We start from the raw sequence: 17,979 nt of genomic DNA, 5'->3' as shown, positions 1-17,979 counted from the left end.
TTACCTCACCTTAGTTCAGCAATTTAGTGAACTTATTGGTCTGCTTATTAACGTACAACGAACGTAACTTTTTTTTAAAATGAGGGAGCAATAGTTAGTTACACAGTCTTTGATTTTATCTCATTCTCTGAAATATGAAAACATACTTACTGTGTATGTTGACATGCTATTTACTATGCATTTATCATTCAAATGGGTACCTATTGTGCTTCTTTCTTGTCAATGAATTTGAATGTGTGAAGTTTGTTATTGTTTAAACACAACATAAGCACACATAATCAAATAAAACACAGTTTTCATATTAGATAATGTGGTCTTTCGACAAATTTAAGTGCATTTCAAAATCGTTACAATATTATATAACCCTTTTCGGTAATCAGAATTACAATGATTTCGATGTGCAATAAATGAATTGAAAGAGTTCAGTTTCAATCATTTTGGTACTTTATCTGTCGGTATTTCGATGGAGACACATTATACCAATGTGGTATTCATGGATTTGTTTCGTTGCTGCGATGAATCTTATTACATGATTTAAGCTAAATTAAACTCATTACTTCCTACTTTGATACTGAATACAACACTCCAATTTCTGTAAACTATGACCATTCAATGGTTAGGATAGGATTCTTGTGGCTATGATGTTACAGATCAAGACGTTATGAATTTTATTTGAAAAGGGACCGAAATATCGTCCAATTTCTATACATAACTGGAGAGAAAAACGCAAAGTCATCAGCGAATCTCTTTTTTCTTACTTCGGATTTTGGTACGGGAGACTGTTTATAAAACTATTCTTTCTTATAAAGTTCATAAATCTTGAAAGCTTTACTATTATGTTCTTGAAAAATTCTCGATTCTCTCGGAGAATGTTTCTCGTCTGTACAAGCGAACTGTTGTTGTTTGACGTAGATACTGTGAAACTGAGTCATCAAAGTATGTTCATGCTGACTAGTTTACCTCTTCTAAAAAAAAATCGTAAATAAAGGAATAAGTTTCAACAACGACTGGGTTCCTAAATTAAATAAGAAATATCTGTGTAGATCTTCAATCGATTGATTTTAAACTTCAAATATTTCTGTTCCATTGATTAGTGCTCTTACAACTGTCAAGGAAATTGTTATGTCTTTACTTTGATGTATAATTGATATATAAAGTATATTCAAACCAAAAGTAATAACTGATCAATCATTCTTGGGTTTTTCATAACATTTAACAATGTCACAGTATAATGCCTATTTATGGACAAACTAGGAAGTAAGTTTAAACAACACAGTAAAAAGGATCAAAAATGTAAGTATAAGATATATTTTTATATTTTTCTGGCGGTGAAGTATTGTTTGACAGGTATATATATATATGTGTGTGTGTATTGAAAGCAAGACTACTCAGTATAATTAAAGGCGTTTATAGTGACACGTTGAAGCTTTGTAAATGTAAATATTTAATTCGTTTAATATTAAGTTCCTACGATCAAAAGTATAGTTGTTTCCTGTTCTTTTGGTCCTATGCATTAATCATTTTGATTTGCATATTACTTATATAATTCTTTATTGCAAAGGACAACATAATGATAATAGTTTTTTTAGTTATTACTGCACGTTGTATGACTGAGATTAACGTATATGAGTTTTATCTTAATTATCCACTCCTTTTTATTATCTAATAATGCTTTTAATTTGAACAAGCATATTCAGAGAACTTGAATCTGAGAAAACTAAGATTCGTTTATAAATTTCTATGCTCAGAACAACTTGCAAGTGTTTCCACATTTATAAATTTTGTTTCTTTTTCAAGTAACGAAGTTTGTGCAAAAATGATGCAGATGCCCAGTAAATCAATTACCAACAAAAAAAACACCAGTTACAGAGGTTTGAAGAGACATACAGGGGTCGAAATTGATTGATCTCAAAGAAAGAAAGAAATATGAATACACAAAACAAAAGAGATATAGGCAAAATAAAACTCGGGCTCAAGAAGGCTTTCCGAAATAAACGCATCGGCGTTGTACGACTAGAAATAAAGGCTTGTCTTATATTAGACGATAGACTAGTGTATATAGAATGGAACAATAAAGGTTTATTCCTACACAGAGCCGATGGATCATTTATAGGCACGATGACCGTCAAAAATGAGCCATTTGATCTTACGCCAATCGATGGCAACATAGTCGCTGTTACTTATCCATTTACAAATCACTTCCAGATCATTGATATTTCATTGAAGAAATTCCAAGATATTGAATTTCAAAAGTTTTGTTACGGTATAAAATGGTATAAAAAAAGACTGTATATTTGCGTCGACGGAGGAGGGATATTGGTAGCAACAATTAACGGAGAAATAGAGAACAAGATACCAGTTGATATTGAAATATCTACTCGCCTTGATATTGAGGGGGATACAATTTATTACACAAGGACCAAAACAAGTATGATCTACTGTTGTGACTTGTTAGGAAATCAGCTATGGACATTCAGAGATGAACATTACAAAATGCCTCTCAGCATAAGATCAGACGGCAAGGGTTGCCTCTATATCACGTGGTACGAATCCAACAATGTCATGGTTATGTCATGTGATGGAAAAGAGCACAAGGAATTAAAAGGAAAAACAGATGGCATCGAGCGTCCGAGGTGTCTTTACTACGACAAACAACGTGATCTGTTACTTTTATGCAATGACTTTAGTGATGAATCTCTGTTATTTAACGTCTTATGATCGAATCAAATGTACTTGAAAATACTTGCTTTTATTTTGTTGAAGTATTCACATAACAACTGGTAGTACCATGGAGCTCGTTTTTTCACCCATGTAAAATTTCGCGATTTAGGGGCAACAAAGTATACGAACAATTTTGGCGGTTTTTATTTTGGCGGATTTTTATTTTCCTATTAAATATTTTGGAGGATACTGAAATGGTTACAGCTAAAAAGTTGTAAAAATTGACAGGAAGATAACTGAAACATATCTGTTGCTGTAGTTCTGCATGAATACAAGAAATAAAAAAAGATTTATAAGAATTTTGTAATACTACTTTTTCACAAAAATAAACGCATATCTATGAGCATACAAAGTTTTCCCAACTCAAGTCATAATACTGAGCTGTGTCACAGTAGGATGATATGTCTTTATTCTTGTGAACTGTTTCCTTATGAAGAAAAGCATATAGTTGAAAATATAAAGCCAATATATTACAAGTCCAGGTACAAATATGGGCAAACAGGAAATGAAAAAGATCGAATGTACTCCAAATAGTGTGAAACTACGTGCACCGCCATTGTAAGCATAGCAATATCCTACCATGTATTCAGCAAAACATGTCATACTTTTGCGGAATCTATATCAACTGAGAGGTCAAGTCAAGGTAGAGTTATTATTTGTATTGCTTGTAGATTATTAATAGTCTGTGAAGGGACATTTGATCATTACTCAAATGTTTGCTATAAATAATTTATTAATTAGGTCTATTTCGAACTAAATAATAAATAATTTATGGCATACGTCCGGTATACTGATGTATTGTTTGCTAGACAAAGTTATTTCACGGAATGCTTTGGATTGGATTTTACAAAATGGTGTCATAATGTATGGCGTAATTTAGTTGATGTTAGTGCTTTTGCTTCTATGAGTTTTTTTACCGTGCTGAATGATTTTGAACATTTGACTTGACAAAAAATAAAAACCAAAACACGGCTTTATTGTCTATCCAGGACAATGACAAAAGCGGTAAACACTGTGGCATATGAGATATTTATAGATTATAGCAGTTCTACGCATTGATATCGAACAATGTCAGTCACAATGTGAACCAATGTGTCGAGCGGCTGATCGATTTTTTACAATTCGCATAATCTGTCCATGGTACTAATATGCTGGTCACTATTTTGACCTTCATTAGTTTTTTTTAACATTTTGTTGTTCTACCGGAAGTAAGTGATGCAGTACCATTGTTTCGTGGCTAATAAGTTCTCCTCTCACATTGTGACGTCCTGCTCGTACGTCACAAAGCGGAATTACGGAGATTGAGCAAGATGGTATAAACGTAGAGAAACACGATAAGCCTTGTATGCAGTGACATCAAAAGTCCACTGATCTTTTGAGTGTGCATATTCGCAAGGTTAAAGCGCATCTTTTGAAATAAATACAATTAAGAATGCATATATATTTATTGTTATATCATTAACAATGCTTATTAAGAAATCATTCAGTTCAGTTTCTATAACCTCTTCTTTGGACATCGACATTAACTCTTCCCTTTACTTGCTAACAATGGACAGGCTTCGTATCCACTTCGATGGATAAGGCAGATCTTGAACCCCAGGAACCCATGATTTTGTTGAAGTATCAAAACATTCGACTGATCTCAAAATTCGGTTAGACTGTGTGGATGCACCTCCAATTATGTATATAAGGTCACCTACAAACATAATAGTCATGTATTAATCTTATTTCACAGTTTCGTGAGAGAGCAAACTTGCGGGTCAAAGAAGTTTTTTTTTTAATTAAAGCACTACACTTCTCAATATGGAATATTGAGAAGAAGAATTACAGCCATCAGCTAATATGGGTTTATCACTAACCTCTAGTTACGGACATATACAAATATAATTTGATTTGATAAATGATATTAACGGTGTATTCGTAAGGAAACAACAAAATCATATAAATTATAAATCCAGAATTCGCAATACATAGTAACAATGCAAATAGAGTCTAAACGAAGAAGTTTGCTAGAAAATCAAGAACAGATTGATTTCAAGTTTAAATTTCAAAGTTCCGGATAGTAAAACTGATTTATATGTACATGTAAGAGTTGAAATTATTAACGAGTGTAAAACTTATGTCCAACTACCTTCTTGTAGTAAAAGTTTGTTGGCCTAGGGACAACACGATCAAAGTTGAATAGATCATGTATTATAAAATAAGAAGATGTGGTATGATTGCCAATGAGACAACTTTCCACCAAAGACTATATGACATAGAAGTTAACAACTATAGGTCATCGTAAGGCCTTCAACAATGAGCAAAACCCATACCTCATAGTAAGCGATAAAACGCACCGAAATGACAAATGTTAAACAATTCAAACGAGAAAATTAACGACCTGATTAAGTACGAAACAATAAACGAAAACAAATCATATACCACTGAATTGCAGGCTCTTGACTAGGATGTGACATTACGACAAAAGAACAGACTATTAAAATTAGTTGAAAAGGGCTTACCTCATCAGATCGATTCACAGCACATCAAAAACACTTACAAAAATACAAAAGACACAAAGTACAGATCTGAGAGTACTCGCAGTTACAGAAAGCTAAGAAATTTATCACTCTCCCTTTTCTCCGTGCTTTGGTTGAAGTAGATCCAATCTTGTAAATATACATTTTGTATAGACATGACGAGATAAAAGTATATGGCTCAGGACAAAAAGCTATATTTTCCCCAAAAATGACTGAAAAATATGCAACATTTGTTCGAAAGTTTGACAGGAAAATGCTCTTAAAAATACTGTATGGTTGAATTTCAAAGTTCCGGATTTGAAAACTGTCTCTACATACATGCTGACGTTAAAATAACGGGTGTACACTTGTTATTACTTAGGAATAGTGATAAATTCTACTATAGAACATTACTTTTCTGTAAAAAAAAAAACCCGAAAAAAACATATTTGCAAATAATCCTCTTGAAAGGGATAAAAAACGAGATTTATTATATATTCTACTTTATAAGAAATAATCATCTTCTATAAGAATTAAAAGTACCCACAAAGAGCATTATACAATATCAGACATATATAACTATTATATTACCGCTATAGAATTAAACAAATATAAAGTTCAAAACTCCTTTCTCTCCTTCAAAATATTCGATCGTAAGAATTTTTGTATACCTTGACGAGTATTCTAAATAACTCAATTAGGCTCATAAAAGTAAAGCTTTTATCATAATATACTTTCCAACCATTTAAACAAGAACTGGATATTATTAAAATTTTCAATATTAAATCGACTATGTCAATGATGCGTGACAACAATTACAGAAAATCGAAATATTATGTCGTGCACGGCAACAGTAATGATTTATAGATATAAGTAAAAAATGTCAAATAACAGGACCCTAGCATTAAACAAATACGCAAGAAATCTAAGACAGAAACGAAATGGGCGACTGGTAAGTCAAAATGTTTTTAATATGGCTTGTTTGCTTTGCTTAACTTGGTGGATGACTTTTTGATGCTGAACTTTATCATGTTATAATGGAATGTCAATAATTCAGGCTATAATATATTATTAGAAACTCTATAGTTCACCTGGTTGATTTTACTCTTCCGTAGCTTTGCATCGGGGATAATTATAAATGATTGTCTATCTCTCTGCATGTCACAAAATGGAAAATCAACTGACTCTGTTACAATGGCTGGTCTAGTGGAGAGTGGAGTCTTGGGGGTGGGAAACCATTTTCAGCGAAAATCTTTTTTAAATAACGTATACAAGTCGTTGTATGCAGTCGTTAATTCGTTCGAAACCAGAAAATGGTGTTTCTTATACTTTCTTTTGTTTTAATATGTACTTAAATGAAAAGGTAAGATAAATCTTTTTTTGTTTGTTTATTTTATCTTTTTATATAGCTCACCTCATCTCCAAATATCAAGACTTATATTTTGAGTTGCATGTTTTTTAAATCACAAACCACTCTAATCCCTACATCTTTTTGATTTCGCAATGTAATAGTGGACGATTATACTTTTGAGATGTTTTATGACTTACCAACTGAGGCAACGGCAGCATCATGTCTGGATACTACCATATCAGAGCAAAATTCCCAGACATCATGTTCTTTGTTGTATACATCGATACTAGACACACTGCTGATCACAGAATCCATGCTTGTATAAGATCGGGTTGCTCCACCGCAAAGATACATTATGCCGTTGATAGTGACGATATTACCATGGCAACGAGGAAACCGAAGATTGTTATGAACGGTCCATCTGAAATCGAAAAGTAATGCAATGTTGACAGTATAAAAACCTTATGATATGATTTTTTGTGTATAAAACATTTTATTTTAAAAAGTGAATATTCAATTAAACTGAAAAGATGGTAAGGTTTCAAGATTTTTTTCCAAGAAAAATACAACGGACAAATATCAAGGAATAACAAATATCGATGATTAAGCACAATACAATGGCAATAGTTTAGTAAATATTCCTGTGTAATTTATCTAATCCAATTAGTTTTTATTTCAAATATGAATAACAAAAGATGTTTGATATATGTCAAAAAGGCAGCAACCGAACAGCACTAATAATCAACATAAGAAAACCCTTTTATTATTTTAACCTACATGTTTTTTCTTGGATCGAAGCTTTCTACGGTGTCAAGAACAGGCATTCCAGACCTTCTGCTGATATTTTCTCCATAACCTCCAGTAACAAACATTATACCATCAAGGTTTCCAACTGCAGCACCCAGCCTCGCTGTTGGCATTGACTTGACAAAGAACCAGTTATCGGTCATTGGATTATAACATTCCACTGTATTCAATACACTAAAAATAAAAGGCAATTAAGTTAGCTAAGCAGAGGTCTGCTTATATATAAATTTGTTAGTCTACTAGAAACATACCGACAATCAATTAGGGACTGTCAATAGATTTCTGGTTAAATTATAAGGTATTCCTCAAATCTAATATTATTCCCATTGATAAGGTAAACAAATGAAAATGAAAACCATATATACGGTAGCCCGAAAATACGCATATCAAAAAAGTGTTTTTTGGCATAAGATAATCATGTTTCCTTTGTTGTCTTGTGTATAATTAAATAATATTTTAATACATTGTTGTGTAGAGCAAACGTCAATAAGACAACTACCAAACGATACAAAATTTCAGATGAAATTCAGAGATCGTCTACACAAGTTACATGTGTACATCGTCCCGGGTACAGAATTTTAAAGAACAGATCTTACAGCGACAATAAAAGATCTGTAATCAGCACTAAATCCCCAAAAGGATAAAACATTAAGGTTCCTGACTTAGATCAAACACATGAACATGTTTATTTTTAAACCGTTCCTCTTTTTAACTTGATCAAAACGTAAAATTAAAATTAAAACAGACACATTACTTTATAATACCAGTATAATAAACAAAAAAGACTTACAAGTAAAGAATAATGATCCCTAATATTTATGTACATTACCTGTTATCGCCATCCTGTCCACCAATGGCGTACACCATTCCACACAGAGAGCACAATGAGTGGTACATCCTAGCCGTATTCATGGACATGATTTTAATCCAGGCATTGCATTTGATGTCGTATACAAAGGAATCCGTTGATGGTATTGGGAGTTTTATTTTCATTCTTGGATCAATCCCACCTGTCATGTAGAACAAATGCACATGTGAATAAAGTTTGTCTCCCTACAATTGGCTTGTGTAGGGACCATTTATACTAACTGTACGGTAAGGGTTTTGTTTATTGTTGAAGGGCGTACTGTGTTATGTAGATTATTACATCCTCGCCCTTTATTCTCTGGCGGATTGTTGTCCCATCGGCAATTCATACCGAATCTGCTTATTTATTTTTTTTAATCTTAGTAATGTTTAAAATTTTACAGATATCTGAAATACTTCTAATATTCCCTTTAATTATATTCTTAACTTCTACGTCATTTTGGGCTCTGGTAGAAAATTGTCTCATTGACAATAATACAAAGTCTTCAGTTTATTTTTATTTTAAAATGTTGGAAATGCACAAGTGGTGTGTTGGTAAAATCAAAGGGAATACTACATGTACGAAGTAGTATTAAAAACAGAAGGGTATGGAATACCGATGATGTAACTCTTAACAAGAATAGCAAGAAGATAATTTCATTCAAATGTGTGCATTGCAATCTAGAAATTAATTACATATAATAATCAATTATGTTATTACTATGTAAGGAATTATTACCATTTGAAGATAAATCTATCTTCTTGCTACTGAATCATCATTTACGAATTTTAGAGCTGTATGAAGGTATTAACACCAGTTTAAAGATGTCTAATTGAGGTCGAAAAAACTTTGTATTGTGCTTCCTTAAAAGGAACAAGGTTTTAATTGTTAACAATAGCAATGCTACTAACTGCATATTAGTTTATTCTACTTGCCTGTTACGTAAATCTTTCCATTCAATATTGTTACAGCATAATGAAGACGAGGCTCCGGTAACTCAGAGTAATGTTTCCATGCGTTGTTACTCTTATCGTATCTTTCGATAGACTTAGCTGAAAAATTAATAATAATTCAATGTTAACTCTAAAGCTATGCCCTTTTTTCAGAGACAAGTGCCTGTGTCTACATGTTCAAGTTCTTATATATAATTCTGTCGAAAATGAAACCATTATTTTAAAGGAAATGATTAAATATTGTTTCCATGTATATACTGAACAATACCAGTTTTCTTATCATCAAAATGAACATCTATTGCTTTTTCATGTAAATGGCAATAGGGGCTAGAAAACAGACCAGAATGTAAATAAAATGAAAATATACATTACATTAGCTGTTGAATTTCAAAATATATGCTAATTTTTAGTAATATATAATAAAATATATACCAGAAACGGCTGCTCTGCTTGAAGATGGGTTAAATCCTCCGATCACAATGACATCTTGTAATGTTTGCTGTGTATCGTCTTGTGGTTCAGAACGTTGGAAACGTGGTGTCATAATTGGGGACTGAACCTCTACGTCTACTTTCCGTGAACCACCAGCACTCTGTTTTTTGGGGGTGTGCATAGGGATTTCTGACTGAAGAATGATGAAATGAAATAAAAAATAAAGAAGTATGAATAAGGCAGTGGTAATTGTCTGCAATGTTTTCGTTTTTTGCATAGACATTTTTCTTGAACAAGGTACAAAGTTGCGGACCCCGAGCTCCTATTAAAAATGGGGAAACAAAACAAAACAAAACAAAAACCATTTCTCTTCAGCACTTTTGAATACAAAAAGTCAGTTACTTAAACATATATGTGTGCCAATAGAAACATAATATATACACATATATTTATGGTCCGCCAATAAAAAATCTTTTTTACACCACAGAAGAGAAGCCGACCGTGGGGTGTTATACTGGTCCAGCCCTGGCCCCAGTGACTTATTTCTATCTCTGCTTTATTCTGCTGTAAGTGTCTGTGACAGGAGCAAATAGCAAAACAAAACTGCAATTAATTCGCTGAGGCATGGCATTTCGGTCATAACACTGTACTCAGTACTCGGAGTACAAAATGTATGCTCGAAACAACAAATGATGGTACTCAAGAAATTCATGACCGCAAGGCCACGGCTGCATTGACTACGGATTTATAAAAGCTTGATACAAGATATATTGTACACCCCTTATTTTTGTCAGAAGTAAAAGATTCGAAAAAAGGCAGGTATTTTATAGCTTTGAAAAAAGACAGGAAAACTAAGTATAAGGCTAAGAATTCATTATTGCTTCAGAAATGGTATGATGAAGGTAGTAACATATTTTTTGGGGTTGTAAATACTTCTTAGTTCTCTAAATAAAAGTTACGCAAGTTTAAGAACGAGCTTCGGGGATTTCTAACACGATATTCTAAGTGGTTTGCAAATTAGCAAAAAAGAGTTTTCTGTATTAACTTACATGATACATTTCTTGCTGTTGTGCAGGTCGATTAGCTAATGGTTTATTCATAGTAGCTATACGTTGTTTTGGGACCACAAAGTTGTATGGGTCTTCTTTACATAACATCTTGGCAGTTGCAATCCTGTAAATTTCATTAGACTTACAAATTTACAGTTCATAAAATTCGCAATTTGTTATTATATATGCTAATCCAATCCAGGCAATGTTGACCTTAATCAGTATTGTCTATAAATAAGATGTGGTATTATAATTGCCTATGAGACAACATCTATGTGATCAGTTTATGCCCTTTTGGGGTTTTATACCCTTAAGCGTTTTTATGGGTTTTTTTTGGCTTTCGAAACTTTTGCTCTCGAGCGTAACCGAGGATGGCTTTTTCTATAACACTTGTGGGCATGGAAATTAAATTATTTTTTTTTTAATTTAGAAATGCACAATTTACAGCAATATTTCTCGAGATAAAAACTTGCTTGTTTATATTAAAGAGTTGCGTTTTGTTTCCATGAATTATCAGTTACGAAAAAAGTCATGCGTCAAAGCGAACAAAACTTTCGTCAAAACAATTCTTGTAAAAAAAATGTTTCATGACGAATCAAAATATACATACCAAAGAGCTTCCAGTAACATCTGTTTGCAAAGGGTATCTCCTTTCAATATATCTGTTCTTTCGTTACAGTGGAAGAGTTCTGTCGTGTCCATGTAAGCAAAGCGCACACATTGCATCAGCCTTATAAGGTACTGCTTTCTGTTCATTAGGTTATGTGCAATCCAGCGTATAGCTGCTCCGAAGACATCTAACTCTGTGCTGATGTTAAGATTATCACTGCTCAGAATGGTGATTAATGTTTCAATGTCTATTTCTAGAAACACCGATTCGTGTCTGAATGTATTAAACTGATCGCAGACAGCGATCATTACTCTTTCGTACAATGGTCCGAAAATCTTTTCCTTCATCAGGAGGGCGAGTGCGTTTGCTAATGGTAGGCATTCTAAATGATCAATGACACGAGTTTTCACCATCGGGATTCGTAGACTTTCTGCCATCGTCATCAAATCACCAACGACATCTGGATAGACATCTAATATCCCGGTGTAAATGTATTTGAGTAAGATTTCGAACGCAATTGGTTTAATACCTTTAAGTCGGACAGTAAGTGGGACACGCTGTTTCTCACCTCTGCTGTAAAAAATATCGGCGAAGTAATCGCTGTAACATGCAAGACATATGCGATGTGCAGCATACTTTACAGTACCGATGTGAACGGTTACATCGCATATTCTTTCATTGGCCTGCAGATGGCGGACGTAGTCTCCAAGGTGTGCAAAATGCGAAACTTGTTGGGCGGGTATATTCTTTAATCTGCCTAATGCTTCTTCCACTTCATTTGGTAAAGGAGACATAACTTCCGGTTTCGATACAGAAATTAAATTCTTGATCTCATTCGTATTTCTTACAGGGTGAAGGAAATTCCTGTCATCGGTATAGATTAAAGATGTTGCGTGTTGTTCGGCCTTAAGTTTAAGATTTGGATTTGCATACTTTTCTGAAGAATAGTTAATAATTCTAATTAAGCAAACTGAACACAGCATTGATAAACAAGAATTTACAAACTGATATTTAATCAGTTAACATATGAAAATATTAGGGAGCTACCATTTGATTTTTATGGGGGGCTAGGATGAAAAATTTTGTCCTGCATTTTTTTTTGGTTGTAACCTCTGTCCTGTGTTTTTATTTTCCACTCTATTCGGTCCTGCCTTTTTTTTTTAGTTTATCCTGACTTTTTTTTTACTTAAATTGTCAGCCTGACTTTTTTTTTACAAGTGTTTCATCCTGTTTTTTTTTTTACTCAAAACTCCTGTCCTGCCTATTTTTTTTCAAATTTCATCCTAGCCCCCCCCCCCCCCCCCCCCATAAAAATCTAATGGTAGCTCCCTTAATCCAGGCAAATATGACCAGTTATTTCAGTAGACTTCACCTGAGACTATAGTAGTCTCAGACTTCATATTAAATTTAAGGCATTGAAAGACAACAATACAAGGCTACAAGAGAAAAGGCAACTAGGCAAAAAAATATAGTCACGGTATATTGCTTGTACTATGCCTGAACTATATGTAGTGAAATCAGTTGAAGAAAATAAAAATAATTTAAAACAATTTTGGAATAATTTATAAAATTTGGGATACCAAAAAAATTCTAGAGCAACTTCAAAAAATTCTATCAGGATTTAGAAGTTTTTATTCAACTGATTCTTGCTTCATTCATTAAAACTTAGACAGCCAAAGGGTTTTTTACGGGCATGGTCCTATTAAACCTACAGAAGGCGTTTGACACAGTAGATCATAAGATATTATGTGAAAAATTAGAAGTTATTGGGGTTAGATCTATACCTTGGTTTGAGTCATATTTGACAAACAGAAAACAGGTTGTAAGTGTAAATGGGGTAACTTCAGAAATGTGTAATATTACATGTGGAGTCCCTCAAGGGAGCTTACTGGGTCCACTGTTGTTTTTGGTCTATGTCAATGACGTTCAAACTAGCATTGACTCAGATTGTAAAGTATTGATATATGCAGATGATACTGCAATTTTATTTTCCAATATAGACCCTGGGGTCATCTCCCATAAATTATCCAGAATGTTGGAGTCATGCCATGAATGGTTATTAAACTGACAATAAATTGTCCCTACATTTTGGAAAGACGGAGAGTATAATTGTTGGTTCTGGTCGAAAACTTCGGTCTCTAATACCTGGTGATTTTGCTATCTCTTATTATGGTATTAATATTGAATCCAAAAATTGTAAAATATTTAGGAATTTTAATTGATCAGTATCTGACTGGTGATTTTATTGTCAATTCTATAGTGAAAAAAGTTAATCAAAGGCTTAAGTTTTTATATAGAAATAAAGAGTGTCTAAATTTTCAATCTAGGAGAACAGTGCGTTCTTCTCTGATTCAATGTCATTTTGATTATGCATATGAATGAAGGTAAACAAATGAAGAATAAACTTCAAGTGGCACAAAATAAGATTGTGAGATTTATTCTGCAATTACATCCTAAAAAAGTGTGATATATATTGAAGTTGAAACACTAGTTTTCTTTTAAATATTAGTAATAGAGTCAAACAACTGAGACTCAATCATGTCTTCAATATTTTTAACAATATACACCCAAATTATTTGCATACTAATCTTTTTAGAAATGAAACATCTTTTAACACAAGATCTAGTAACATGAATTTTTATATACCTGGAATTAAAGGGTGTGAATCTACCACTTTTTTCTATAATGGAATAAAAGATTGGAATTCGCTACCAAAAATAGTTAAAAGTTGCTCAAAGAAATATAATTTTAAAGTACAAGTAAAAAAATATGTGATGGATAAATTTAAATCCATCTTTAATATGGATTTTTTTTTTTTTTTTAAATTTATTTTATTGAAGCTTTGAGCATTTACTGTGATAGTTTTAAATGATTTTTTGTTATTTATATGTGTCAAGCTTGGTGTGAACTGGTAGTCTCTTCTTAAAAGGACACCACTGGTAATAAGTTTCTTTAACTTTTGTGGGTAATCCTAAGGTATTAGGCTGCAGTGGAAATCTAGCCCATTTAATTAATTATTTACAGTCTAGTCAAATATTAAAATAATGAAAATTTCTATAATTTTATCTTTTAAATTATTATTTTTAGTGATCATAATTATTGTAAATCATTTTAGTGTCTGTAACAGTAAAATCCTATTCATGCCGAGTGCTATATTTGTATGTCATTTTACTGTATTGTGTCTGTCAATTTTATGCCTTTTATCTTGAATAAATATATGTATAATAAACCGTCATACCTTTGTATGATTCAATTCTAAGATTGCTTAGATGGTGTTTTTGGCTATTCTCTAAAGGTACATGTTGGTCATGTAGCTCTTCAATGGTTTCTTTTTTTTTGATGGAAGTGAAATCCGGTAAAAGTCTTCGAACGCATTAATCAGCAGGGACATTTCATTCATTTAGTTTCAAGTTTTCAGATGGCAGTATGAAGTAATGAACAATTTTCTACATATTTTAGAGATATCCGTGTCCATCCTGTCTTCAAACATATAATGTAATAAGGAAATGTGGTATGATTTCCAAATGTGACAACTATGAATCGAAGATAAAAGGACAGGGATGAGTTTATGAGCAACTACAACCATATTGCCTTCAATGATGAGCAAAACCTATACCTTATAGTAAGCTGCGTGTTTTTCAAGTGTTTCGTTCATAAATTCTGTATGATGTTTACAAGGTTTGTTAGCATAGAGGGACAGAAAGACATGTTCAAATAAACATTGTAATAAGTTCTATCCTCTACCACAATTTCGAGGGAGTAAATGATGAATATATAAACATATTGAGTACCATCTGTCGATACATATTAATATGTGCAGAGTGAAATACATTGTATACATACACTGGTTTTGTATGGCAAGCTGTTTTACTATTTATTCGAATTTAATTTTATATATCTCATATAATTTATAAGATATCTTATATTATATAAGATATCTCATATAGTTTATAAGACATCTTATATACTTTATAAGATATCTTATATACTTTATAACATATATCTTCTAAAGTTTATAAGATATCTTATAAAGTATATGAGAATTCTTATAATATTTTTAATATAAGATATCTTATATACTTTATAAGATATTTTATATACTTTATAAGATATTTTATATAGTTTATAAGACATCTAATATAATTTATAAGATATCTTAAATAGTTTATAAGATATCTCATATAATTTATGAGATATCTTATAAAGAAAATTATAGTAGATATCTTATAAATTATATCAGATATCTTATAAACTATATAAGATATCTTATAAACTAAGTTTATCTTATAAACTTTATAAGATATCTTATAAACTATATAAGATATCTTATAAACTATATAAGATATCTTATAAATTATATAAGATATCTTATATAATATATACGATAACTTATATGATATATACGATATCTTATATAATAATCTGTTTTTTATAAGATATCTTATATAGTATATAAGCTATCTTATATAGTTTATAAGATATCTTATATACTTTATAAGATATCTCCTAAAGTTTATAAGATATCTTATAAATATTTTTTATATAAGATATCTAATATACTTATATATAGTTTACGAGATATCTTATATAATTAATAAGATATCTTATAAAGAAAATTATATGAGATATCTTATAAAAGAGGGACGAAAGATACCAGAGGGACATTCAAACTCATAGATCGAAAACAAACTGACAACGCCATGGCCAAAAATAAAAAGACAAACAGACAAATAATAGTACAGATGACACAACATAGAAAACTAAAGACTAAGCAACACGAACCCCACCAAAAACTGGGGGTGATCTCAGGTGCTCCGGAAGGGTAAGCAGATCCTGCTCCACATGTGGCACCCGTCGTGTTGCTTATATTCCGGTAAATAGTCTAATTCGGTAAGTCACATTCGTGAAAAGGGAAGGGTATTGCAGTTACAACATAAGGAACATATCCGATATCATCTGTGAAAACTATATACGATATCTCATATACTTTATAAGATATCTTATATACTTTATAAGATATCTTATATACTTTATAAGATATCTTATATACTTTATAAGATATCTTATATACTTTATAAGATATCTTCTAAAGTTTATAAGATATCTAATAAAGTATATGAGATATCTTATAATATTTTTTATATAAGATATCATATACTTCATAAGATTTCTTATATAGTTTATAAGATATCTTATATAGTTTATAAGATATCTTATAAAGTTTATAAGATATCTTCTATAGTTTATAAGATATCTTATTAATTATATAAGATATCTCATAAACTAAATATAAGCATATAAGATATCTTATATAAAAAAATATTTATAAAATATCTTATAAACTTTAGGAGGTATCTTATAAAGTATATAAGATATCTTATAAAGTATATGATATATCGTATATAATTAATAAGATATCTTATAAAGAAAATTATATGAGATATCTTATAAACTATTTAAGATATCATATACTTTATAAGATATCTCATATACTTATATAAGATATCTTATAAACTTTATTAGATATCTTATAAACTATACAAGATATCTTATAAATTATATAAGATATCATATATGATATATACGATATCTTATATAATCTGTTTTTTATAAATATATCTTATATAGTAAATAAGATATCTTATATAGTTTATAAGATATCTTATATACTTTATAAGATATCTCCTAAAGTTTATGAGATATCTTATAAATATTTTTTATATAAGATATCTTATATACTTTATAAGATATCTCAAATAGTTTATGAGATATCTTATATAATTTATAAGATATCTTATAAAGAAAATTATATGAGATATCTTATAAACTATATAAGATATCTCATTAACTATATTAGATATCTCATAAACCATATAAGATTTCTCATTAACTATATAAGATATCTCATAAATTATATAAGATATCTTATAAAGTATATAAGATTTCTTATAAAGTTTATGAGATATCTTGAAGTTAGAATAAATGGTAAAACGGCTTGCCATTGTTTTGTCTCGTTTTTGTACTCAACTAAAATTATATTTGACAAAATGAACAGATTGCACGATTATAATTTTAAAATGAAATTGAAACTTACCACTATCGGTTCTATGAAACATACCACCATCGGTTATATGAAACATGCCACCATCGTATGTGTGTCCTATATGGGTTTCTGGTTCCGTTTTAATAGTATTGGAGTGTTTGATATCAAAACTAGCTGTGTTATCTGCCATCTTAAGTGTTAGTGGCGCTGCGACGGCCGCACTAGTTGTCATCTTTCTTGCAGGCTTAGGACTTTCAAGCTTTCCTTTTTGTTGATTTGCTGATTGGTTAGTCTCAATGGAATCTTTACTTGTTTGTTCTGTAATTTCCACATCAATATTTTCTTTATTATTGAATCCTTCTCCTTTTTCTTCAAATGTATCGTTTTCCTCCTCATGATATGCTGGCAGTAGGCCTAGATCTTCTAATGTATATTCACCTCCTGTCAAAGCATTGATTTCTGTTACTAGCTGCCTGTCAATGTCAGACGATGTTGAAGATGCCTTAGGTTCAACAGGTTGCTCTCCATCTGCGATCTCTGTCTTGCGTTTATCTTCCCAATCTGCTTGCGGATCTAGATCATGCAATGGACTAAAATTATTCAACGAGTTCTTGGAAATGTAAGACTCAAAATTGAAGCGCGGCATATTGCTCCTTCTTGCTACT

The 17,979-nt window shown here is 31.4% G+C and overlaps 1 protein-coding gene and 1 long non-coding RNA gene across 2 annotated transcripts; one reads left to right on the top strand and one right to left on the bottom strand.

Moving 5' to 3' along the window:
- Nucleotides 1–1,086: 1,086 nt before the first annotated feature.
- Nucleotides 1,087–3,023, top strand: LOC127719707 (uncharacterized). The gene is made up of 2 exons (XR_007990460.1): nucleotides 1,087–1,293; nucleotides 1,798–3,023. It is a non-coding gene; the product is annotated as an uncharacterized LOC127719707 (long non-coding RNA).
- Nucleotides 3,024–4,147: 1,124 nt separating this feature from the next.
- LOC127719600 (kelch-like protein 2) lies at nucleotides 4,148–17,979 on the bottom strand. Its single transcript, XM_052225832.1, has 9 exons — nucleotides 17,366–17,979; nucleotides 11,272–12,208; nucleotides 10,662–10,785; nucleotides 9,613–9,805; nucleotides 9,163–9,279; nucleotides 8,210–8,390; nucleotides 7,351–7,554; nucleotides 6,771–6,994; nucleotides 4,148–4,417 (listed from the first exon to the last, which is right to left on the bottom strand). Exons 1-9 carry the CDS (start codon nucleotides 17,958–17,960, stop codon nucleotides 4,257–4,259), a joined length of 2,736 nt encoding a protein of 911 aa, XP_052081792.1. The 5' UTR covers nucleotides 17,961–17,979; the 3' UTR covers nucleotides 4,148–4,256.

Source organism: Mytilus californianus, unplaced genomic scaffold, assembly GCF_021869535.1.
Source record: "Mytilus californianus isolate M0D057914Y unplaced genomic scaffold, xbMytCali1.0.p SCAF_1, whole genome shotgun sequence".
NCBI lineage: Eukaryota > Metazoa > Mollusca > Bivalvia > Mytilida > Mytilidae > Mytilus > Mytilus californianus.
This window is presented reverse-complemented; position numbering and strand designations above follow the sequence as displayed.

What these genes read in the sequence shown, in the direction of transcription:
- LOC127719600 (XM_052225832.1), bottom strand. Translation starts at nt 17,960, where the DNA reads ATGCCGCGCTTCAATTTTGAGTCTTACATTTCCAAGAACTCGTTGAAT. An exon ending in ATGTTACTGGAAGCTCTTTG is followed by an intron (nt 10,786 to 11,271) that starts GTATGTATATTT and finishes TGAAATTTACAG; the next exon opens with GATTGCAACTGCCAAGATGT. An exon ending in TGGAAAGATTTACGTAACAG is followed by an intron (nt 8,391 to 9,162) that starts GCAAGTAGAATA and finishes TCTACATGACAG; the next exon opens with GTGGGATTGATCCAAGAATG.